This window comes from Melitaea cinxia, chromosome 1 (assembly GCF_905220565.1).
Source record: "Melitaea cinxia chromosome 1, ilMelCinx1.1, whole genome shotgun sequence".
NCBI lineage: Eukaryota > Metazoa > Arthropoda > Insecta > Lepidoptera > Nymphalidae > Melitaea > Melitaea cinxia.
The window spans coordinates 15,841,911-15,868,729 of record NC_059394.1 but is presented as its reverse complement, the minus strand read 5'-3'; the positions used below and the strand labels follow the sequence as shown (position 1 = coordinate 15,868,729).

At 32.1% G+C, this 26,819-nt stretch overlaps 2 protein-coding genes across 2 annotated transcripts in view; one reads left to right on the top strand and one right to left on the bottom strand.

The window, feature by feature from the left end:
- Positions 1-22,445, top strand: part of LOC123657753 — an 86,644-nt gene extending 64,199 nt beyond the window's left edge. Inside the window, exons 4-9 of the mRNA XM_045593267.1 lie at positions 3,730-3,897; positions 7,402-7,600; positions 14,095-14,390; positions 18,725-18,818; positions 20,618-20,851; positions 22,333-22,445. Of these exons, the coding sequence (XP_045449223.1) occupies positions 3,730-3,897; positions 7,402-7,600; positions 14,095-14,390; positions 18,725-18,818; positions 20,618-20,851; positions 22,333-22,445 (1,104 nt within the window). The remainder of the gene's footprint in view (positions 1-3,729; positions 3,898-7,401; positions 7,601-14,094; positions 14,391-18,724; positions 18,819-20,617; positions 20,852-22,332) is intronic.
- A 1,472-nt stretch (positions 22,446-23,917) lies between these two features.
- LOC123654326 (putative serine protease K12H4.7) lies at positions 23,918-25,448 on the bottom strand. The gene has a single exon (XM_045590241.1). The coding sequence runs from the start codon at positions 25,446-25,448 to the stop codon at positions 23,997-23,999; it is 1,452 nt and encodes a 483-aa protein (XP_045446197.1). The 3' UTR covers positions 23,918-23,996.
- Between the last annotated feature and the right edge of the window lie 1,371 nt (positions 25,449-26,819).

Below are 26,819 nucleotides of genomic sequence, written 5' to 3'. Positions count from 1 at the left end.
ATTGATTTTGTTTTTTATCCAAAACCCTCTTATCCTCAGGTTTGTTCATTCTTTCCTGTGCCATCAACGATAATGAGATAAACTTTAAACACGAATTTAATAGTATTAAGTCTGCTGTGATATCCAGGATTTAAGCCCATCATCTTTGTAGTAGACCGCTTCGAGGCTCCTACATAAAGATTATTATTATAAGATTTTAAATATTCTGTAAATCTATCTATAAACTTGATTCATTATATTCTGGTCGACATTTTTTTATCAATTGGTCTCTATTTCCCAAGATTTCCGCATTCGTCCAAACACGTTTTAACTTTATTACATTGAACAAATATGAAGCAAGTACTCTAAATCGTATTTTCTATTTTTTATCTAATGACTTACAACAGGTAGCTGATCAAATTTACGTAACGTTACGTTTTTGTATTCTACAAATGTATAACTATTAGATCTAGCTCAAACCAATCGCTTTTATGGTTATCGTTAAATACTTAATTGTAGGAAGCGATGGATATCATTACAAACATAGAAAAAACGTGTGATTATAAAATAAACAATGAACCAAACAATACGATCAAAATGAATTTGACATTCTGAAATCAACTAACAAGATGTCGAGATGAAGGCCGAATCCTAAGCAATTTAATATTTATGAAGACCAAATACTATGTAACGTAATATTGGAAACACTAAACCAATGTATAAATAACAATAAAAAACGCATATTGTTTAACATTGTTTTGATGTACATGAAACTTTTCGCAGTTACTTTTATTAAACAAAAGTCAAGTAATTATATATTAACGTTTTATAGTCATTACATTATGGATTAAAAAATATTTAATAAACCATTTGTTTGTTTATTAGTCTGTAAATTATTAGCCGGATACGGACTTCTTTGGTCGTTCAAAAAACTATCAGAACACTACCACACGTTTCTGTCTAATATTTTTCCAAATTACTTTGAAAACAAACAGAACATTAATTTATTTCTTGTAAGAATTGTACTTAAGTTATGCTGAGCAAAATTTAAACAGGTAATTGCTTGTTTTTTAACACAAAAATAGTATATTACATTATTTACATATGTACTGTACGTGTACTTAGTAACGATAGTAATAATCGATTTTATATTACCCGTAACTAATACTCAAGTTAAATTACTCGTAGCCAAATATTTATGATCATTGTAAGGTCAACAATGTGTGAAATAACACATATAAGGAACCTGCTCGCCCTCTTCTGTCTAATGATGTAGAACTAATTTAATTTGATTTGATAAGTTCGAGACTTTGAAATGTGAGGTTATTACAAACCGAAAATTTAAAGTAACAGCCAGACCACCTGTAACGTTGCATGAAAACTAAATAAATTAATCTATACAAATAAATAAAATTGGAGTATCTGTTTGTAATATTAAAATAACCGCTTTTTTCTTAATGCACATGGATACACGGACATATACCAGAGCAACATTTTTTACAATTTTTGTCCGTCTGTTTGTCTGTCTGTTCAGGCTAATCTCTGAAACGGCTCGATCGATTTTGACGGGAGTTTCACTGGCAGATAGCTGATGTAATAAGGAGTAACTAAGGCTACTTTTATTTTAGAAATTTAATTATTTAGTAGCTCTGTGAACTAAACAATATTTTTTTTAATTCCACGCGGACGAAGTCGTGGGTACAGCTAGTTTAATATATTTTAACTGACTTTTAAAAAAGAGGAGGTTCTCAATTCGATAGTATTTTTTACTAGCACGCATTTACTTGACTACTTTGTACATTACTGTTCCATGTAATTGAAGTCGTTTTTTTTTTCGTTTGCAAGTAAACAAAATTATTAAAGAATGGAAATTAAATTTATACTCTGAAGTTAAGTCATGTTCCTCATACGTTAGGCGCTATTTTTGTAGTAGATCAGTTTTACGGTATCAATTATATACCTGCTTCTTTGTTATTATTTATTTATATTGACATCAAAGACATCTCGATACTTATCTCATTCTACCAATATATTTACGTCAGGATATTGAAAATTTTCCTCGACGGTTCCTAGCAATTAAATTTGTGTTATTATAATATTTATTAATGTTTGTCCTGCATGAAAATAAAACGTAAATAATTAAAAAGAAAAAAAAAAGATAACTTGTTTGTTAACAAGTTAGGAACAAATAATTTTAGATTTTTTAGTCACTTTACCAAATAAATAATGCTACGTTACGTGTCTGATTATGTCCGCCTTGTATGCATGCATTATGCACGGACGACTGCAGCGATGGTATTCGAAACGACGATTATTAAACTGCGCCTGCGTTTCGTCAATGTTGCGCTTCTCGCTTCCAACTGTTATTAAAACAAATTATGTTAAAATAATTTCGGACATTAATATCAAGATTACCACAGCTAATTACCGTTCTGGAGTTTTTGAAATGGGATTGTGATAATCAGATTCATGATGGGTAAAATCGTCTGACACTGTGTACAACGCAAGTGCTGATTGATTTAAAACATACGGGTAATATATTTCTGGTACAGATGAGAAATTAATATTAACACTAGTATCAACTATAAAATAGGATACCTAAGATCGTCAATTCTGTCGGCTAAGTGGTAAGTTAGACGGCCGAAATCTAGAGGCAGGTTAAAGATAATGTGATTGAAATGATTGAAACGGGGCTTAAAAACTGTTTTTATGAGAATTTGGAAAGAGAAAGAATCAAGTTAAAGAATTATACTAAACCATTCCGATACACAAGAAGACTTTAGAGTATGTATGAGAATTGTAGTGATAAGAAATGTAGGTAGCGTTCTAACTTTTAGATTATGTCCTTCATCACGTCATTGAGGTGGATAATAGATCCACATGTTTTTATATTGCGATATTTTGGCATGTATCATTTTATGGTTTTCCTCAATGTTTTTAAAAGTATATACATTTTTTAAGCAATTCTTCATCTAATGACTTTTTATATAATAAAAACCTAGTGTAGTTTTATATTGGTGCTATGTTTAACTATTTACAGGAATTATTATACTTACAATAATTTCTATTTAGAAATATTTCAAGCAATAACTATAGTTTAATTTAAGAATTAAAAAATAAATAAAAGACAATTAATTATATCTTAAGTTCAATATAGAACCAAATATTCAAGTTATTATTTTTTTAATTTAGAAACAAAACTTTGAACACAAAGATTAATTTTAACAATGCTTAAATAAAAGATGATGGGAGATAGGCCTAGGCCATAGGTTAATTTGTTATTAGATACAATTTTTTTGTTGTACTCCTGTTATCTCATATCGCAAATCTCATGAACCATTAAATACTGGATTACATACATTTAATACTGGATTGGATTTTCTTCAAGGGCGATGACGTAACGGATAACGGATTCTGGAAACATAATTACCGTTTCTTTTTCGGCCAAAGGTGATTCACCCTTTGTAATTTGAGACGGATCGCCCTCATAACCGAGGGACATTATCGTGTTACCATTGATTTTTAAAGGAAGTCAATGGGTCAATCATTATTTTCTTGTTTTAAATTTACAACTTGTTAGTGAAGGATAAATTATTCTTCAGAAACAAATGAATGCGTGTGACACATTTATTATTATGTTCCTTATTTTAAGCTTTTAAATCTTTAATCGACTTAACAGTAGCATATCATGTCTTAACTTTAGTACATAATTGTATTTTCATGTTCTAATTAACTTTTTCTGTTCATCAGGGCGTCAAAATCAAAATGGACGACGCCGGTAACATACTCATCAGACGCTATTCAAAGAGTAGTGTAATCGTGAAGAGTACAGCCGCAACCAGCAACGAGGAGACTGCGATAGGCCAAGACATTCTAAAGCTACCCGGATATGCGTTAGAACAGGAAAAAATATTTAAGGTATATTTTAGCGCTTTGATAGTTTCAACTCAAGTACATATGTATCAAATTAGTGTATACAAGTGTAATATGTAGTATGTAGTGTGTAACGTAATGTGTAAATACACATCAGTTATAAGTTATTTTTTTTAAAAGTAACGACAACAGTTTTAAAATTTCTCTTGTCGTTATGGTTCTGGCATCATTCCCAAAGACAAAAGCGGCCCATTATTATCATTAGTTTTGGTAATATCAACTAATACTACCATTATATTATGGTATACCATTGCTTGTCTTCCTTATTCCATTAAGTCAATTAAAATCCAGACTCAATCGACGGTTACTCATGCCAGTAAATTATAGCAATCGCAACATAATGTCCTAACTTTTTAAATTGCAAGCAATTTTCACCTTTGCTGCACACGAAATACTGATGGCGACATAATAGTTTAAATGTAATCTTTTATACCACTTTATCCAAGTATACGAAATGGGTGTTTACCTGTAATCATTTTCGTCAAGATGGATGCCTTTTTGTAGTGAAATTTCGAAACATGCTCTATTAATTTCACGGCTACTAACATAATTGCCTGGCTTTACGTCTATGGGTGAATAATACTTTCCATTTTTGATGTTTAATGCACTTTTTCTCTATCATTATTAAATTTGTATCGTTTAAATTTATTTGGGATAATATCATAATTTATATTGTCATTCATCAAAAATACTTATTTCGCTCTACCAAACTCATTTGTATAACTGAATTTATGCTCACATAAAACGATGTATTAAAAACCTGACTAAATCGATTCGTCGAAAATTCATTTCGTAATCTTGGACCAAATGGACCGCCCATCTAACTAATGTTTCATTTCTCTCGGTGAGTAATATTCTCTATTACAGAATAAATGCCGCTTCAAAAGTAATGTTTTACTAATATATGTAATGCGTTACGTTATTACTTTAGTGCAATAATCATCTCAAGTGCATCACGACTCTTGCTCGTGAAGGTAGAATTCATTTTGACCATGACATTGCAACATAATTTTATCTTACCTGATGACCATCGAAAATACATGGATCAGTCTATATTTTACGTACCTCACTTGAATTGCGAAAAGAAATTCTCATTTTCGAAAATATACATCTTCTTCAATAAAAAATAACATGTGTATGCCCTGTGTTTGCAATACAATTGTTTTTAGATCTATGTAACATACTTGAAGCCCACTAATTAGGTCAATCCAAACAATAGAAAATTCACTTCCTAGTACAAAGCAAAACGTTCATTAGTAATTCATACTCCATTAACTACCGTTTATGTAACTTAGAACAATGTGAAAAGATGGCTAAAGAAAAGAATGGTCATTGCCTCATGTATTTTGTCTGCATCTCATTCAATTTCCGTGGGAATGATGAAAGTAAACGCAAAGAGGTAAAAGGATTCATTGACAGCTTTAGGTTTTGAAGTATATTTCTTTTATTAAATTAAAAACCATTTTCTCAAGATCCTTAACTATTGATGTCTAATCAAAATATGTAATTTTGCTATACCGATTGTTCTTACGTACATATGTTAATACCATTTAAAAAATCCTGCTAATTTACATAATTCGTAATTCGAGCAACAGATAATAATATATTCTGTATTATATTTAATTAATTACTATACTATTTTTCTAACAATACTAAATTGTGAAACTTCAATGATCCTGAGATTTTTATTCGTCTCATCTGATCTCCCACAACGAATTCCCTTGCTAACTAATTGATACGAAACAATGCTCAGTCATGTCAACCTGGTGGTAGCCAAGTGTTTTGTCCTCAGCGTTTTTTGTAGATAACAATCGTTAAATTGTACAATACCAATCAGCATGTTACGAAAGATCTTTATAATTTATTGAAAATAAAAATGAAAAATAGCTTATGACTTCCTCACAAATGGTTTTTACAAATTGCCTTACAGATACAAAATGCACAAACCCAAGTTAAATCTTTTTGTGATGAACTGGTGTCTGTTAGTTGCCGTAGCCATATTGCCGTTGCCATATATTGAAATTCTGTGCTACACTAGGTTTTAGGTCGTTTAGCAGTGAAAATCTAATCGCTCGCTTATATCGTGCTGGCAGCATTAATTATATTTAATTCATCAACCTCCTTGCACTTTATCAAGGACGTTCGCTAATAAAAAAAACTATAACTTTCTTTATAAATAAGACATTAAAATTTTGTGCGCAAATCATACCACTAATTTTAACTGAAATGTAATTTAAGTCACTAAAAAGAAAATATCTAAATTTCTTATCGTGATCGACGATAGATTAAGTTCAAAAATGAAAAAAAAAATGAACGATAACTTAGGAACGCGTGGCGGTTGTTTTTTGTTGATACTATCTACGTCTCTTCTTTCGGTCAATGTCAAATCGAATTTGAAATGACTCCCAGATGCAGCGGACCTCGGCCGCCGTTGCAATGATGTTGTAACTACAAGCCTAATTCAATTTCGTCAACGACTTACTTACGCAGCGCTTTTGTGACTCCCAAATGAAAACATTTTATAAAATTGAATTGTAATCGTAGTTGATTAAAAATAGATTTTTCGATTCTGTCTACGTCGATTGATCAGAATATCAAATTATGTATGATAAATCGATAAACATTTATCGATTAGTATTTCTGATTAAATTAAAATTGTTCAGTCACTGTCTTATGTATACTTGATAGTAGGTCTAACATAATTTAATTAAAGGCTTTCTTGGGAAAAAAAAAAAACAAGAACACTTTATTTACAACATTGTTTTAATTAAATGGGAGAGCTTATAACCAATACGATGCTTTGTACGTGATTACTTTTTGTATCTATTCAAATAATTTAAGCTCAATTTAAGCATCGACCTCATAGTTAATGATTGTATAAGTAAACCAATTTTAAACAGGTTTCCGTTATTTTTTGTCTATAAGTATTTTTGTACACATTTAAATAATTACCTACGTTAAAAAGAAACAAACTATGAGGCTACGCTATAGAGCAAAGTTGGCGCCGCCCGTTTTGTATTTTCATTATTGAACGACGTCTTATTATGTAATCTTAATTTGATAACATCTTAACTGAAGTGATTCGTTTGGCTTCATAACTATTATAGGGATGCAATCGTGTGCATATGAAAACAATGGTCTTCCGGTATAACAATTAGATAGCTTCATATATCTTCGTATATACATCTTTCTTTTTTTTTTGATTACATCTCATTTTATAACTCTAAATAAAAACCATGTTTTTTTAATATGATAAGAGTAACAAGTGTAGAGAAAAACTGAAATCCTGACAATCATGAAAACCTATATTAATAATTTGTCACCTAACCAACGCATGTGCACCTAACCCCATTCCCCATTATTATATATTATTTTCCATAAATTGTGAGCATATATATTTTATTTAAAGTTAAGCTATAATTGATAAACTTTAGTACATATTATATTTAGGAATATAACAACACATAATCTTTATTTTTTTTAAAATAGTTATTCGACATGAAGAAATTTCAATCCAACGTGAATCGAGAGCTACGGCGTTCGTATCCAGACCGCCGAAGGCTCGAGACGCAGTGTTTGAGCGCCATCGCATTTGTCAAATCAGACAACGAACTCTTAGAATGCCCCATCTGGGTATTGGTCATCAATGTCGTCGCTATGGATATGCTAAAATCGAAGTTGCCACCGGGTAAGTACCTTATGTCAATACTTAGGTGAATAAGTACAAAAGTTTGACAAAGACTACCGAGAAATATAGATAATAACATAGATAAAAGTAAAACCACGTTGGAGGATAGTAGTACTCGTAGGTATAAGAATTAACAAAAATAACGTTAGTTAAAGAATAGTTGGTTTTCGAGTGTAGTGACTAATAAGTCATTTCTTGTTTCCTCAATGTTTTGCAATGGAATTTCCAAAAATGAGGTCCTAATTTAACCGTTTCTTGGTTTCGGACCTTTTAAGATAATAAACGACCCTTTTACAGATAAAATAGGATATTGGATATTTATTTTCTACTGTTAAACGTGGATGACTCGTTAATTATCCGAAATAAGTTTTATTGTAAATTTATACAAGATCTTAATATATCCGGTTGACAAGTTGAACGACCTCCTTATTATAGTAATAAGAATTGTTTAGGTATAAACCTATCTTTCTTTAGTGTTTTATTTGAATAAAATTTAAAACAAAATTTAATGTGTTATGATTTCGCTTATATTAAAAGAGGATCATATGTTCCAGTGGCAATTAATTTGATATTTAAAACGTGTTTAATGAAACTAGATTAAAACCCAATTGTATTTGTGGCATATCCACACACACACACATGTATGGTACAGATTTTTTATATAGAATTAATAATGAAACCTCATTTCATGTTTTTATATCATTATTCATTACATAGTATAAAACAAAGTCGTCTCCCGCTGTATGTAAGTTTAGATCTTTAAAATTCTGCAACGGATTTTGATGTAGTTTTCTCTAGTAAATAGAGTTATTCCAGAGGAAGGTTTATATATATAATACATGCATAATATACTCGTAGTAGAGGGGCACTGCTAGTTTTTGCAATCGTGCGAAGCCGGGGCAGGTCGCTAGTATTTGATAAAACATTTTTGATGGATGTCAAGAATTCGTATTATGAATTCTTCTTGATAATGTATATTTTCATATTGTGTAAATTCTATTTTATATTTTGTGACGTAAACATTGTTTTTTATGACTATTTTAAATAGCTCATACGCTAAATATTTAAAAATAATATATGTATATGTGTAGACATATGTATTCAATCTAATATATCACATAGTAAAAATAATTCGGTGTACCTATCATATGATAAAATCAGTATTTGTTGGTTTTTCAACTTTAGGTTGTGATATATGACATAACATCACGAAAATATCACAAAACCATCATCGATTCATACAAAAATCTCCGCATCTATTCGTCAATTTGAACGAACTTGAAACGATTAAGTGTTAGTTTTTTAGGCGGTAGTCGTTTTTTTATACAAATTATCAAGTTATGCCTAACATCCTTCGTTATATGAAAATACATAAGCGTTTATTAATCGCAAATCTCTAATGATTTTGTACCGACAATGCGTTGGATTCCTTTGTTAGATACAATCTTCAACTGAACTCATTAATTTATTACAATAATCTTGTATTTTTACATCATTAAATTTTTATTCAAGGCGTTTAATATTGTGCTATTTGTTATCAAATAATTTAATTATAAAATTTTACGTTTCTTCAGATTTTGTTAATACAAATGGTTATTTATTTTTTATTTGACTTCTTTACGCTTGTAATAAAGTATCCATAAACGTGAGGAACAAACGTGAACTAATTAAAAGCACATTGACCATAGATTTGTAATGGTACAAACACAACAAAAACTACAGAACAGGAAACCATTTTGTCCAACGCATTTTATTACCTTGGAGAGCTCAATACGGAGCTTATATTAAAACTAATAATTTTATACCATGTAGGTACTTCCGCATAGTAAAAATCGATTATTTCAAATTAGATGAAAACTATATAATAATATAACCAACAAAAAAAAAATTATATAAAAAATTAAAGTGATTGATAAAATCATACCCATGTGCTTAAAATAAATTGTGGTTTACCATAGAATAATCTAAATCGGATACTATATATCATTAAACTCGACATGATAGGCAGCTACATTTCTCGCACTATGGCAATAAATAAACGAATCAGAGTAAAAATCACATTAACATTGCAGACGACACAAAATGCACAATACAAGTCGTAGCAAATAAATGACCTCACAACGATCGACATGACAAAGACACAGTGTTCCAAACGGACTGCCACGTTTTATCTGAAAATAGAAAAGAATACCATCTCAATAATTCTCCGTGAACCACATTTGTCAAAACATCCCTTCTAACAATATTTCACAAGCAACCAGCGAGTTAGTTAGAACTAAATGCATTTAGTGCCGTTATCAATGACAAAGAATAGTCGTGAGATAGAGGCCGTCGTCATAAACACAGTCTCCTTTTATTAATCATCTATTGTACGAATGTTACAAGGACGTTATCGAACATCGGTCACGCGTCATTGAAGTAGACATTAATTATCGTTGAATACGTTAAGAGACAACGGCACATGTCGATGATGATAACTACAAGTTTTCGATCTAATATTACAGTCACCTTGTCTCAGACCTCCATCGCTCCAGCTTTATGCAATATAACAATGAACCGACCTCAACACTTATCATTAAGAAACAGCTAACGAACAAAATTTTAATTTTTATAATGCAACGTTCTCACGGCAAATTGCAAACAGTCACTATGACCTTGATGTGTAAATTTTTTTTAACTGGAGAAAATTAAAAATTCAATTTGCTGCCTCATTTTGATCTTCAGAAATATAAACACTAAAATATATTCAACAATTTATTTGTGAACTATGTACCTATATGTATCGGCTAAACGATACCCAATCGCTACCGATAGAAATTTTTATTCTAATTGAATTTGAAAGATTTCCGGATATGATTAATTGATCACTAAAAAGACAGCTACTTTTAAATATAAAGATATGATTTAAAAATAATTCTCGTTTAAAAAAAACAGACTACTCATTCTTTATACTATGTGAGTTCACTAGCCGGCTTTTATTTGTGCATTAATATTTTAATTACAAAGGTGGCTGAATTTTCTCAACCGTTGAATGAACGTCGCTATACGCTTCAGCCTGTAATATCCCACTACTGGGCATAGGCCTCTTTCCCCATGTAGGAGAAGGATCAGAGCTTAATCTTTGGCGGTCGAATGAACGTCGAACTGTTGTTAAAATTTTAGTCAATAGATAAAAAAAATTCTTCCTCATAACATGTAATTGCACCGTTAATCTTTACGACTATAACTTTGAAAAATAGCCATTTTTATGAAGTTTGTCTTATATAACAAAGTTATTAAAAATTTATTTAAAACCATTTTTGAAATATTCCAAATTCATTCAGTTAATGGTTTAAGTTTAACATTTTCACAGCAAACATATTCCATTTCCAGCAATTTTATTATAAATTACAAATCTGATTTAGTTCTCATAGCACGCAACCGCATCAGCTATGCACTGGCTCACTTCTCAGTAGCTCGCTTTATTGTTGTGCAACAATGCAATCTAACTTCGATCTCATGATGTACTCCTCATTTCACTTAACTTTACTGCAAATTTCTAACTTAGCTTAACCATATTGCTAAGTTTACAAGTTTTCTATATCCGATATTGGTTTTGTTCAAATCATGTAAAACTTATGAGAAAGAAACCGCATTCTAAGGTTCCCGTGATTTGCCAGCTATGATAAGATTCGCTTCTAGATTTCCTGTGGCGGTTACGCGGTCTAACCACTATTTATCTAGTATATAGTAGAAAAAATTCTAGAAATATTATTGTTCTATTTAATAAATTTCCGTCATATGCTCAAATTTCTTAATATTAAAAAAAATTACCTATTTTATATTAAACATCTAATAATTAGATAAATTTGAAAGATCGGTTTAAATCTTATTAAAAGTCGACACCCTGGCATTTTTCTTGATTGTCAGTTATAATAGAATATACTTTGTTAACTAAAACATCATGTTTTACGGACCGACAAATTTCGATTTCAACATGAAGGTCGTGCGCCTTCGTGACTGACTGAGGCATAACTAGATCGTCAGAATAGAACCATTTACCTATATCTCATTAGGGTAGTCATTTCTAATTTTAGATTATCGGTTATTGGAACGTTAAAAGTTGGTCAAATACAAATCGTGACTGATGTTATGCAAAATGGCACAAATTGACTACAATGGGTAGTTTCGAAGATTTTTAGAAATTGAAAGTGATCTTTATATTACGTATTAGATTTCCTCCATTACGAGAAAAGTTACAATATTCATCTATTAAACAAAAACGTCCTTTAAAGTTTCCATTTAAAATGCTTAAATACATGTGCTTATGAAATTTAATACCGGTGACCTTCGTGTATTCTTGTGAGATCTTTACCATCTTTTATCGCCGAGAAAACTGTTTGAAGTTCGCATTAGTAACAATTTTATTATGACAATTTTCTGGACATTGAAAAGATTCGTACTGTTTTAGAATTCAGGTCATTGACAAGACTAATCTGGATTCTAAGCCAGCGGCGAGTACCGCGTCGCTAGACACGTAGATCTTTTTGAGCCAAGATGTATGATACGTCCCTTTTATCTTTCATCAACGCACTGTTATGTACGTATAATAGAAATTATCTTTAAAAAGTATTTAAACCTGACCAAGACGTTTAATTTTTATCAACAATGTACAATATATAACATTCGAACACATCATTATTAATCACGCATCTAATCATTTTAATTTCGGCTCTTTAAATTACATTCGAATAATTTATAGATGCATTATGATAAAACAGCCTCACGGCTACTCAATTTTACCACTCATTATTAAGGGACTCGGATATTAGAAATTAATTATCTCTGCCTACCGTGTGCGTCTAGAGTTTCTTTTATGTTATTTCCGCTTATTCATCCGATTTGATTAAACATGACCGATAAATCGTTATTGTAATACTTTTAACTTGAAATGTCAAAAAGTACTTTTACTTTAATCTTACTTGCGGTAAAAAAGATAATTATTATTTTATTTTTTTATACAGTTTCTCAGTTTCAACCTTTAAAAAGTGATCATGTTAAAAATTTTTTGCTGTACCAAGCAATATTCGTATTAACTAAAGTTATAGATAAAACGCAACAGAAAAAGCTCAGTCATGTCAACTCTATGTGCTTTAATGACCTGTTAACTGCCCACTGTTGGACAAGCCTCATTACGTATAAAGGTAAAAGATGAGAAATTTACACTACTACGAGCGACAATTAACATTATACATATCTCAGAATTCTTCCTGTAACGTACAAGTACCCCTCAAGGTTACCTTAGCAGCTGAACACGAAGTTAAATTTAAAGATAAATTTTAACATTTGAAAACTCAGCTCTACATGCCTGCAACCTCTTTGTGTCGATTCATGTGATCTATCTACTGAGCCATCTCAGCTTACTTCCCGTAAAACTAGAATACTAAACGTGGCATATTATAAATATAACGTTATATATGAATACCTTCAACCTTTAGTTCACATTATAATCGTAGTTTCCAGTCGTGGCAAGTGATTGCCATCCGATCTCACCATCACGACATTATACTTCGGTCGATTGCAAAATGTTACCGACTCAATGCTCAGGCCATGTTAGATAATTGATATTAACTTTTATTAAAATATCATTGGATTCTGAATATTTAAAAAAAATAACGTTTTTTTTACAACTAGTGTTCGCCCAATGGTCGAAATTCGACCATAATTAATTTAAATTATAAGTTTAAACATTTTTGAGGTTCTGCTGTCAAAGACTAATTCTATAATAATAAAAAAGAGTCTATATGCGTGTGTGTGTCAAATACATAGCAGTGTGTGTAATTTTTTTTTAAATTAATTTAACGTATTTTTTATGCATAATTTAAAAAAATATATATTAATATTATCATTCTGCACGCCTTCTCTATATAAACTATAAGTGTGCGAAATTTCATACTTCTCCGTCCGTGTAATTTTCGTAAAAAAGAAGTAGAAGTATCACGTATTAATATATCTAGAAACATCGTCCGAAAGATAGTATTTTTAAGTAGATTATAGTTCACCTTATTCTAGGAAGGAATTATCTATTATTGTATCTATGTGACTTGATTATAATTATCTTTTTCTTTTATTATTTATTAAAACAAAGTTAACCGTTTCATACAGTATAGCAATTATCGTTATTTCAAAACGCAAAATTCCTCATTATAGACTGATATTTCTAACTTAATTGGTTCTGTGTATCAACCTACCTGCAGAATGAAAGGTTATAGGTTCATTGCATTGTCGTTTCTCACAAGAGGGACGAGATCAAAGCCGAACTTTATTAAAAGACTTTTTAAAAAATCGAATTTGAAACGATTACCGAAAGATTTTTTTTTTATATTTTTATTCAAATGCTCGTTAATACCTTTATTGAATAAAATAAAAATAAACTGAAATATGAATTCTGTTTTATCTTTAATAATGGCTCGTAATATGTAAATTTTATTTATTCTTGTTTTTTTCTTTATCAGTTCAAAGACCAATGGACATAAAGAACAGACCTCGTATTCCAATTCCTGACGAAGACCCCTACAGCATCGCAAGTTCTAATGCTAACGGATCTGGCTCCAGTGGCAGTTCTGGTGGATATGGTCACAATGGTCACAACGGCCACAATGGTCATAATGGTCACAACGGCCATAATGGACACGGTGTTGTTGCAGCGACCAGAGAACAATTGATGATGCAAATGGGCCAAAGGAGAGGTGAAAAGCCGCCTAATCTACCACCAAGGGAAAATGGTTACGGACCAGCTGATATTCCTAAGGTAAGATATAATTAGTGTTTGTTTTTTTAACTGTTGTACGAAATTAATCAACGCACAATGTCCTTCATCCATATAACTTTAATATAACATAATTACATAAACCATTTACAGATAAACAATAAACAATGCAATTTCAATTATCATAATTACATACACCTGAAATCACATTTTAAGTACTTCTATAAATTAACAGTTATGAATTGCGTTTCGTAACTCCGACATGAACACACTCGTGATTTACCCTTCGAATAGTTTTAATTTAAAGGTGTCCTATTCTACCGACCGGTTTGCTTTATTACTGACCGACAAACACATATTGTAATGTTCAATTTTTAACACATCTAATGATGTGGTTACAAATTGAGAGTGTAATTTTATTGTAAGTGAAAATTGTGTTGTCTTATTACGGCCATCGAGTTTTGTTTATAAATTTATTCGCTTACGTTTTGAAATTAATTTGCAGTATGAAATGAATACTTGTTATTTCTGATAGATGTACTTCTTAAACATAAATATGTAAATTATCTTTTGGGAAACAATAAAACAAAATTTTATTACGATTTACACTTTAATCGTCAAACAATCAATCCTTTACTACAATTCATTCTCGTTAACAAACACATGCCAAGCTAAAATATCTTCAACTTAAAATATACTACGTGTTATGTAAATGATACAAAAATTATTCGTTACATTCTTAATCTAACACGCTTCAGAACAGATACTTTACATGAATATTCGCAATAAAAGGGCGACATTAACATTTAAGTTATTTGTCTGATACCGTCACTTCTCATGCAACGTACATTAATTTTGACGCTTTACATATTGCGAGTTGAAAACTAAAGTAATTCCAATTATTCGCTAACAATTTTCATATGTTATTTGTTATTCAGATTGGCACTTAAAATGAGTTATCAAAAACTGGTCGAGTGTAAAAAGTCTCTAAACCTTTAATCTAAATGTGAAAGACCACAAAACACTTTAAAACGGGGGACAGTCATGAATCGCAAATACTTAATGGAATCAAAACCTTGACTCTAAGTTTTCGTATTATAAAATGAAAGAGATTTTTAAAATAAAAGAAACAGGTAATGTATTACGAGCCGATAGTGGAGCGATTTAAGCGAAGAGACTTCTTCACGGTGTCCTTCAGTATGATTAATGGAATTCTTTAATTTGCAACTTTCTTAATATTTTTTTGTACGAGCACCTAATGCAGTTTTATCGTTTAAGTTATGTGTAGGTATTAACGCTGCTTCTTAATATTCGAGATTACGTTTTCGCCCTTGTTTCTTTTTTTTATAGTTACGGATTCGTTACTCGGAATAGTGTTGCCCAAATTCAGTCTTGGTCTTGCAGTCTTGGTCTTGTTCTTGCGTTTTTGCAAGACCAAGACCAAGAACAAGACCGCGTATTTTTAGCAAGACCAAGACCAAGACTGACCGTGCAAGACTTGAGCAAGAACAAGACATAGCCTGCAAGACTCTTGCGTCTTGCAGCTAGGACTTAGCGCTATTTCACTGAGTAGTTAGGTGTAACAGTTCGGTGTATAGGTAGGTACGCTTAGGAATTCTACACTCACTGAACAAATCTCTGGAATTACCAGAAAAAGAAAATAAAGTATGTGATGAAGATGAAGACGTAATAGACTTTGATAAACTCTATGAATGTCCCTCGACGTCATCTGGATCTTGTCTTCAAGGCTTAGTGATAGACGAGTTGGAGGAGTACCTGAGAAAACCAAGAACTGCCAGCTCGGAAGACATTTTAGATTGGTGGAGGACGCATGAGACAGAGTATCCGATTTCATCGAAAATGGCCCGTGATTTTCTCTCAATACCTGCAACTTCAGTACCTGCTGAGAGGTTATTTTCTAAAGCATCATTAGTAATTAGAAAACATAGAAATAGATTAAGTGATGAGTCAGTCAGATGGTTACTTTGTATTAATTCTTGGTCAAAAAAATTGATATAAAGTATCATAACCTAATGATAAAGCTGTTGATTTGTGTTGTATTTTATTTTTTATTCAAATAAATGATAAATCGTAAAATTCTTTTATTAAATTTCTTATAAGTTGAGGGTTCAATCTCTTTCTAGACAGATAAGTATTGTTCTTTAAAATACAGTCAAGTTATTGTAATTAATTTGTTTTTTTACATGTTTTAGCAAATGTAAGCTTATAAATCATAAATGTTTATTAAGAAACAATTACTTCCATGGAAAACGACATATAGGTCAGTTGATTTTTCGAATTTCTTATCAAATCTTCAGTTATTTATTAATCTGCTTGATCTTTACTATGGCTATGTTAATTCAAGCTCACAATGTTCCAATTCTAATACGTTTTTCTAAGATTTAAAGTAAACTTTAATAAATAGTAATAGACTAATAGGTAATTGCAAGACTTGCAAGACTCTTGCTGCAAGACCAAGACCAAGACCAAGACTGGGAGCGCAAGACCAAGACCAAGACCAAGACCAGGTGTATTGGCGCAAGACCAAGACAAAGACTGGCTAAGTCTCGTCTTGTTCTTGCATTTGGGCAACACTAACTCGGAATCTCCTTTAATTGTATTATTAAAAATGTGTACCATGTTATTAAAAAATGTGTTATTTAATATTTTCTTGTCATATGTTCTTAGATAATCTAGGACGTATCGTTATTATCAATATAATTTTTAGTGTCTGAGAATTCTGAATACTATCATTAGTGCCCCTTCATTCTGATTTCTTAATATTAATTGGAACACATATTAGTTTTTTTATTGAAGCGAAATGTTTAAATTAAAGTGAAAGTTTAATCATTTAACGCGTGTTACTCCGGAATTCATCTAATAATCTGACATTAGATAGTCATATCTATTACAATCTACAAATGTGTATCTTCAGATTTCAATACTCCATTTAACAGGTTTCCTTTTTTTTCTTGACAAGTTTAAACTGGTGAAAGTTTCTCTACAAAAATATTTTTTATGTATCATAATAAGATTTTTTTTTAATTATATTAGTTATTAGCTGCGCCACGTACCCACTTAATTTCTACATTTGACGTATTCCATATTTCACTCATACCTACCTCGTACACAACCACCCCAACAACCGTTTCTGCCAAATTTAATTGGAATGCATTAACATTTACAAAAAAGATCACTTAGGATAAAAAGCTCGTTATCCAGTAATAGTACTAACATTAACAGGCTGATATTCAAAGTGAGCAAATCTAGTTAACAATGGTAAGATCAACATCGATCGATGGCTTTTGAGATCAATATCTTTTAATCGCCGCCAAAGATGAATGTTTGATGCAGGCGTGAGACGCGCGACGCGACCACACTTCTTATTGTCGTATCCAAATAGCTTGCTATGACTTGACAAAGATCAGGAATGTCCATTTAGCACACTTACTTTTAATATTGATTCAATCTTTTTTGCACACTCATGTCACACTATAAATAACAATGGAAAGCGATTTCAATGATGGAGATAACGATTACACAGTTTTTGTAGCTCTTAATGGTTTTCCAAAATATTTTTTAAATTCAAAATTATTTCATGGTTAATAAAAAAATAAAGGTTACATATGGTTTCATAAAAATTAACATTATACAATCACTAAACAAGTATGTTAGTACTTAAAACTACGAGTAATATTTGTTTTAATTTGCATATAATTAATGTAATAAAACTTTTGACATATATCTACTTTGTTAATGTAATGGACCTCTACCATTCACAAAGTCGACAAGATTTCGATAATCTATACGTACGTCGTAATGCAATACTAAGACAGATTTATTCCATTAAAGTTATAAAAATGACAAAACTGCATTGATAAATGGAACTGCGCACCGAAATCGGGGTGGCGAGCATTTCTTTCCCCAGATAAGTTCCCATCTACAATATGAACATCGTATCACCATTAGTTGTCCATTGATCTCGTTTTGCCTTGTAAGAAGATAAGGATAGTCAAGTACCCACGCATTTATTTCTTTTCTGTAAATGTTTTTTCACGCCTCATCTACAATACCAGTTCTTAATACAGTTCTGTGTATTCCGATAACATAATCGAATTGACGCTGTTTATGTCTTTTAAAACGTTTTAATCTGGCTTGTTTATTTAGTGACTTAGGAGCTCGATGCATGATCTGGACAGTGTTATAGCCTGAATGGGTTACATGGAAATGCAAAAGAAAAGGATAATAAATTGATAATGTTTAAACTTTGGTTATAAAATATTTCGATTAGTACATACTTGGTGTAGGATTGATAGTATTGAAAAATGCGAATATATATTATAGTACATTGCTAATGTTTATATATTTTTTTACAGCCCGATTATGATGATATTGAAGTTCACTCAGAACGTGTTCCAACACAGTTCCCGAGAGGAAAATCAGATAAAGGAAAAGACAATAAGAAATATGGTAAGATAAAAAAGTTACTACCTAAAAATGCTTTAAACTCTTCTATGACATATTTTTAATAATACTAAGAAACTTTAAAAGTAATAGGGCATGCAGCTCTCATTGATAATGGATACTAATTAAAATGCCCACTTCAAGCATTAAATTAGGGATACAAAACGCTACAATCAGGTATTGTAGCTTTTAATTAACTTAATAGTAGAATCAGAAAAATATCGCAACAATCGTTGCATTAATTATTCCAAGGTAATAAATTTTGTACAAGAGTTGTACGGTAGACAACTCTGTCTGAGTTAGCAAACCATCTCTATTCTTAATACCATAAGAACACAATTTGAAGTTATTGCCAGATCGCCCACACTGTACTCCGTCCCACTAGTTGGCTATTACAGTGCTTTGAAATGTATATTGACTACTGAAGGCGCCTACATGAATGCCTAGCTTCCTATGTTTGGTCATGTGTTAAGATCCTCATGCGTCTCTTCTTTGTAAAAATAAAAGTTTCAATGTTTAAGATTCTCATTAAAAGTTTTTAAATCGAAACTAAAAGCTCGTTGGACTCAGTTCGAATTAAGGATTCTTAGTGCTTTAGCAATTACTGCTTTAGCAATTACAAACAGAGAAAGATTTAGTGCTTTGAAACATGCGCCTGACGTAACATTTTGTATGGAAAAACTCGTTTAAATATAAGTAAAATGTAACACGATTTTGGCATATAGTTTGGACAACAAAGATTTAAATTGCCCGTTTATTGAATAATAAATAAATAAGCTAACTTTTTTCACATTTTCTTGTAAACTTTATGTACTCTAGAACAGGTGTGTTTGCTTAGAAATTACTTTATTGATATTATGAATAACAAGTGTCATCTGTGCCGTCTAACAAATTTTGCTCGACTCAAGTAACGCGGGACGTGTTAGAATTTTAATCGGCTGCGAGACCATTTCGTAATCAAGTCATACAAAACGTACCAATATATGTAGTATTTCCGAACGTGTGATCTCATCATGGGATTACCACCTTATTTGATAAGCCGTGGGAAAATCATAGAATTTTGGACAAAAAGTTACTGGAATTGTAAGGAGTAAATACATAAAATTTATAAATTAATATAATACATAAATGTATAATACATAATACATAAAATTTATAAATTAATACATAAAATATAATATATAATACATAAAATTTATAAATTAATATAGTACATAAAATTTGCAAAAGTATATACTTTCAACAACTGACCTTTTTAACGGAAACTCAGTCTCAACAGATATATAACAGTATTTATCGAGTCCCATTTAACGCATGCCTGCTTTGTGTATGACGTATTCGGTGCACGCTTGCTCCAAATGTCGGCCGTTCAGATGGAACAGAGGTTACCAGACAATATCGTTTCGCAACCTCTACCTGACATTTGGTCATATCCTTGATATTTAAATTGACGGAATTTGCGCTACAGGCGTATCATGCGGAACATGAAGCGCGCGTGCACTATTTATTGTTTTAATTTTCAATAGGTACATTTTTAAACTGTCGCTTTGAATCGTATGTATGTTACAATTAAGGCATTTCGGACGTAGAGTTATTTCACAGACTTTAACTTTAACATTTTACTTCTTAACAACGGTGAGAAAATATCATTCGAAACGTAAAATGTTAGAAGGGAATTTAGATTGTAGCTACAGACTATTTTAATATTTACACGTAAACAGCAACGCCTGCTAAATACGAAATAAATCGTTAAATTTAATAACGTTTAGTTGATATAATAATCAGTCTATAAATAATAATTCCAGATGACCCGTACTATTGCGGTCTGCGCGCACGCGTGCCCAACTTCGTGAAGGCGACGGGCAAGCACGTGCTGCCGGCGATGACGGAGCGGCTGACGCTGAAGGAGGCCCCGGTGCCAAGCAAGCGCTACAGCGTGGCGCATGCGCACCCCGGCCCCTTCCCCCCGCACGTGGCGCCCTTCCACCCCCCGCCTCCCGCGGCCCTCTGGCACGCACGTTCCTACGAGAGCGGAATCGGTGCGTACGACCGTAACCCGAGAAAGGAGAAGCTCATGTACCAATTCTATCCCGACAGGGAGCGCAGGCTGCGTCCCATGGTGATCCAGCAGCCACGCTAACTAATGCACTTTATCCGACTCTTCGCTCCAGTCTTGGTATTTACCTTTCTCTTATACGCTTCGCTTGGTCGCACCTCACCTGATGCTTGGTAACTCTACACTATCTCCTGTATTTTCAAATCCACATTCTTCTTTTGTGTTTCTCTTTCGTAAACGCCACCATATCGAACTACGGCGATCAGAGACAGCCGCTGAACTTGTTCATTACGAGCTTCGCTTTCATCCCAAATTAGATGTCATCAAAAATTAAAATTAAGCGTAGATGATTAAGCGAAGATTTTACCAAAGCACTTTCACTAACAAGTACACAAAACTGGCAACATCCATGCATGGATAACTTTCCGAGACTATCGAATCTAACATGGTTGTAGAATTAAAGTAAAAAAAAAATATCTCCCGTAGGTACAAATCCAAACATGCATGCAAGCTCTTGAAAGCATTCGACATGAGTTCGTGATCATGTATGCTTTACTACATCTTGTTAGTCGTTTTCGCAATCAACCGAACAACCTTAGAATTACACCAACCAGTACTATGTACTTTCAAAGATCGAGAATTGGGTATTGTTTGGTTTTGAAATAGCTTGTTTTGAACGAAAAACATTGTCAAATTGTTAAAATAAATTAAGTCTTAACATTTCGATATATATATATATTGATTTTTTTGTAGAATTATGTAAATCTCTTTTATTAATTTATCAATTGTGCTGTGTGGCTACGGCACTAAAGAATTTAGCCACCCCCTCTCTTCCCGTGGGTGTCGTAAGAGGCGACTAAGGGATAACAAGGTTCCACAACCACCTTGGAACTTAAGAAGCCGACCGATGGCGGGATAACCATCCAACTGCTGGCTTTGAAATACACAGGCCGAAGACGGGCAGCAGCATCTTCGGTGCGACAAAGCCAGCCCTGCGGTCACCAACCCGCCTGCCCAGCGTGGTGACTATGGGCAAAACACATGAGTTCACGTTATTTTTGGCGTAAACTTGTGGAGGCCTATGTCCAGCAGTGGACTGTATAGGCTGTAATGAATTTATCAATTTAATTTTTTTTACATTGCCAAGTATAAAAATAACAAGCAATCAATATATTAAAAGAATGATCATTTTATCATGATGATAAATTTAATTTAAATGATAATTTTATCATTTAGTTTGTACTCTTGTTTTCATTCTGTCGTCTGTCTGCAACAAGATTCCCTTTTGAAACGTACAATTTTTACAGAACTGTAACTGTTATAAAAAAAAAAAAAAAAAAATCAAAATCAGAAGGGATTACCACAACAAACTTGTTTTTTTTTCGATTTAAAATATAAGAATTTCCTGAGTGATCAACTTAAACTTACCTGATTTTCTCTTCCATAAAAAAATTGTGGTTACAGACGGAGAACATTACGACCCATACGCACTTTACGGCCGTTTGCCGATGCCCGGCCGTGGATACCCTCCACCGCCGACCAACGCTCGTCACATGTTCATCGGAGAATGGGACTAAAGGTACTCCGCGACCACTCACCATTGGGACCACTTAAGCTTGTTGATAATATCACTTCGACCACTCTTTAAGAAAATTCAGCTCATATTTTTCAACGAATCGAATTTTTAATTTCGAATTTGAGTTGTATCTGTCCTTTTCATTCGTACACATTCTGCGACCTAAGAAGAGGACAGATCGAAATTTAACAAGAGTTTGAATAGTTTGATAAGATTTTTTTTATTGAAGTGATGGTATCAAAAATATGTTGTAAATACTTATTGTAAATTATGATTATAATTTACTTATATGTTCGACAAAGTATAATCGAAACGATTTTAGTGTATAATCTGTATAAATTACTAGATATGAAATATTTACTCTTGTAGGTATTATTTTGTTGGTAGAAGTTTTACCGTAAGTGCTTCACTTTCAATAATCACTGCCACTATATTTAAAAGAAGTGTTCAGAATTATTATGATTTTGAAACTTTCATTTCAATACTTCTGTTATATGAGATCGTTACAAAATTGTTGTTTTACTCAACACTACATTTAAGTATTTTTTATGTATTTGTAAGATAAAGTGTCCCTAGTCAGTACAGGGTTGAAATCTGAAAGAAAAACACTGACTCTAGACTGCATTTGATTTTTTATGAAATTTATTATTTTTCATATGATAGAATATAATGTATTGAAAAAATAATGAATTTCTTGGTTTTTTTTTTATTTGAGGAAAAAAATTGTAAATTTTATATAAATTTTTTAATACTTCTAATATTTAAGTAATCATTTTATATTTGTACATAGAAAATTCCACACTAATATAGGATGTTAGTTTTTATATACATCACTTTGTATGCTATTGACAATATGTTTATTTTTATGAATACTCAATTACTTATAAACTTAGTAATAATATTTTTTGTACAATGAGTCTGACAATAATGTGACGTTCAATCATTGTTAATATTTTTATACTTTTTATAAGTATATTACATTATAAATATCAAACAGTAAAGCATAATTTTATTAAATATTTGCATTGGTAACAACTTGTTAAACCCGATTAATTACTTAAAACTGAAAAAGTCCTGAATTTTAGTTTCGGAGGTGCTACAAATGTTACCATTCTGTTTTATGTATTAACATAAGTTATTTACTGTATTCTATTTAAAATGCTTTGAAATTATGATTGCTACCGATTTCATTTTTTTATGTTTCGATAGTGAAAGGGAATGTAGTGATTTTTTAAATATCCTACTTGACTATAAAGTCTTAGTATTTTTTTAAATAATATAAGCGAAATCACTACTAGTGATTTAATTATTTAATTCTCTGAATTATAATGTTGATAAATTATTACTTTTTAAATCGATTCGCTGTACCCTTGTTCGTACGAATAGCATCAACATCCGCAACATGTAACGTAGGGTGTTGGTTAAACAGTAACCTAATTTAAGGAAAATGTGTATGAATCAAATATACAATTATTTTAATATACAATTATTTTATTTCCTTTTTCCTTCATCGCTTGTTTGAAAATCTGTTTTTAAAAATGGTGAACTAATACTAAATAGACAAAAAGTCACCAGCTTCAGTCCAATTTTTAATTAAGTATTTTATGTGTTTTCTAGCTTCTTTCAGTTCCTCAATATCATCTTTTCTATTGGAAAATAAGTCTCGACAGTGGGACGCACGCGGTATAACTACCGCTGGTGCGTTATAGGACAAATCTTCTAAAACGCCTAGAGTACTCCAGGGATCCAAATCACCATTTGTGAAAACTACTTTCGTAACATTAGGTCTACGTCCTCCATAAAACTCATTTGTATATTTAATACCAGCATCAATTCTTTTCTCATCAATTTCTGCTCCAAAAAGTATCGAACACATTTCCGTATAAAAATTTAAACTGATATTATCTGTGAATGGTTGAGATTTGGAAGATGTAGTTTGATAATATCCGAATTCTGTACAAGTTTGGTAAATCCAAGCCATGACCCAGTCGTTTCTTTTGTCTTTATATTCTTCAATCATTGTATCGTAATCGTAATAGTAACATCTTTTTCTGGCCACCCAAAAGATTGGTTTTGATGTTTTCTGTGGTATTTTGTGTTTTAAACTTTCATTCAAATTTTTGCAGTGATTTTCAATCATTTTTGTATTTCCATATTGAGAGTTAGTCACAAATGTTTCAACTTTGTAGCTAAAAAATACTTGCTGGTTCTTTCGATCAGTCAAATCGGATTCTTGACAGATATTTTCTTCCTCTTTTAATAGCTTAATACCTTCGCAGCTCTGCAACAATTTGTCATATCTTTTGAAAATGTTCCTTATATTATCTAAGCAATCAGAAGTACCATATTGTTCATAGTTGTCATTAACTTTTTCCAAATATTCAAAAAAATCCTTCTTTGCTAAAACTGGGCCACTGCTGGCTATTGCAGCATCGACTATTTCTGGATAAAGCATTCTCGTCCAAGCCGCCAAATTTCCCGAATACGAACCACCGATTACCACCACTTTAGAATTATTGAGCATTTTCCACGATTTTATATACTTTATCAGTTTCACATTATCCGCAATGGCTTGTCTCGAATTTAAGAACTTAAAGTTTCTTACATCTGTTGTATTTATCGGTTTACTTTTACCATAATATCGATGTTCTGAAACGAACATGGCACCATTCGTTTCTTTCGCTAATTCGTACATAATACCCGTTGCGGTCCAACGCGATGAAGCTTCACCTTCACCTCCCATTAACAAATAAATAGTGCCGTTCGGTCTCCAATAACTTAACCTTTGAAAATATCTCATTTTCCAGGTCCTTTTCTCTTCCGGATTGAAGTGATCTAATTCCTGTTCGATCCATCTCGTTTTTACATCCCCATTCCAATCCGACGCTAAAGAATACAATTCTTTATTAAGATGATTAAAAGTGTTTCCAATATCGAAAAATCCAAAACCATTAACAAAGTTAACACTGTATAGTAAAATCAATTGACAATATTTTAAATACATTTTAATCACTGATACGTCCTCTTTGCAAACTATTGATGAGTAATACAGGTTATGCAACTTGTTCGGTATATATTGGATATACATTTTATGTCAAAAGCTGTTTAAAATAACTCACAAACGATTTAAAGAATGTCTATTACTTGATAAAAAAAACATTCTGGTATTTTTAATGTGCATACACGTATAGCATGAAATGTGACCCACGCGGTTTCACCTACATATTACCTACCTATATATACCTACATATGTTAGGGCTTATGAGTCCTCCATTTACATTTGACTATCTTTATCATACTAGATCGTTCAATAAGTCCCGAGACTAACCTGGAAATGGCGCATATATTAAAAACTCTTTTGATTTTTAAAAAGTACTGGCTATCAATACAAGAATATGTGTCAAATTTTTAAAAATGGAACAATAAAATTATTGATTTTGAAACATTTAAGTGACGCTACGGTTGTAATTTCGATACAATGAAAAAAACGAGTTTCGCGTGTTGATAAAACATTGTTTTTTAATGGGAAAAAATACCGTTGAAGCACAGCAATGGCTTATAAAATGTTATGCAGGATCAGTTCCCTCTAAAGCAACCATTTGTCGGTGGTATGCCGACTTCAAACGCGGTCGCATGGACACCAATGATGGGGAACGCTCAGGTCGTCCTAATGAAGCAGTGACTCAACAAAATATTAACCAAGTCCTCAAAATCGTATTGGAAGATCGGAAGGTAAAAGTGCGAGAGATAGCCGAGATAGTGAAGATTTCAGCTGGTAGTGTTTTCACTATTTTACATAAAAATTTGGCCATGAAAAAGCTTTTTTCTAAGTGGGTGCCGCGTTTGTTTACAACTAATCAAAAGGAACAACGTATCAATGATTCAGAGCGATGTTTGGCGCTGATGAATCATAATAAAAAGGATTTTTTACGTCGGTATGTAACAATGGATAAAACCTGGATATACCATTTCACTCCGGAATCCAATCGGCAGGCAGCGGAGTGGAGAGCGGCTGGTGAAAACCGCCCGAAGCGTCCAAAGACTCAGAAATCGGCCGGTAAGGTTATGGCGTCTATATTTTGGGATGCGCATGGAATACTTTTCATCGACTACCTTGAAAAGGGGCAAAATATAAATAGTGACTATTACATGTGCTTATTGGAGCGATTGAAGTACGAAATTGCGGATAAACGGCCTCACATGAACAAAAAGAAAGTGGTGTTTCACCAGGACAACGCGCCTTGTCACAAGTCCGTGAGAACGATGGCCAAAATTAACGAATTGAGCTTCAAATTGCTTCCTCATCCCCCTTATTCGCCAGACTTGGCCCCCAACGATTACTGGCTGTTTGCAGACCTCAAAAAAATGCTTCAGG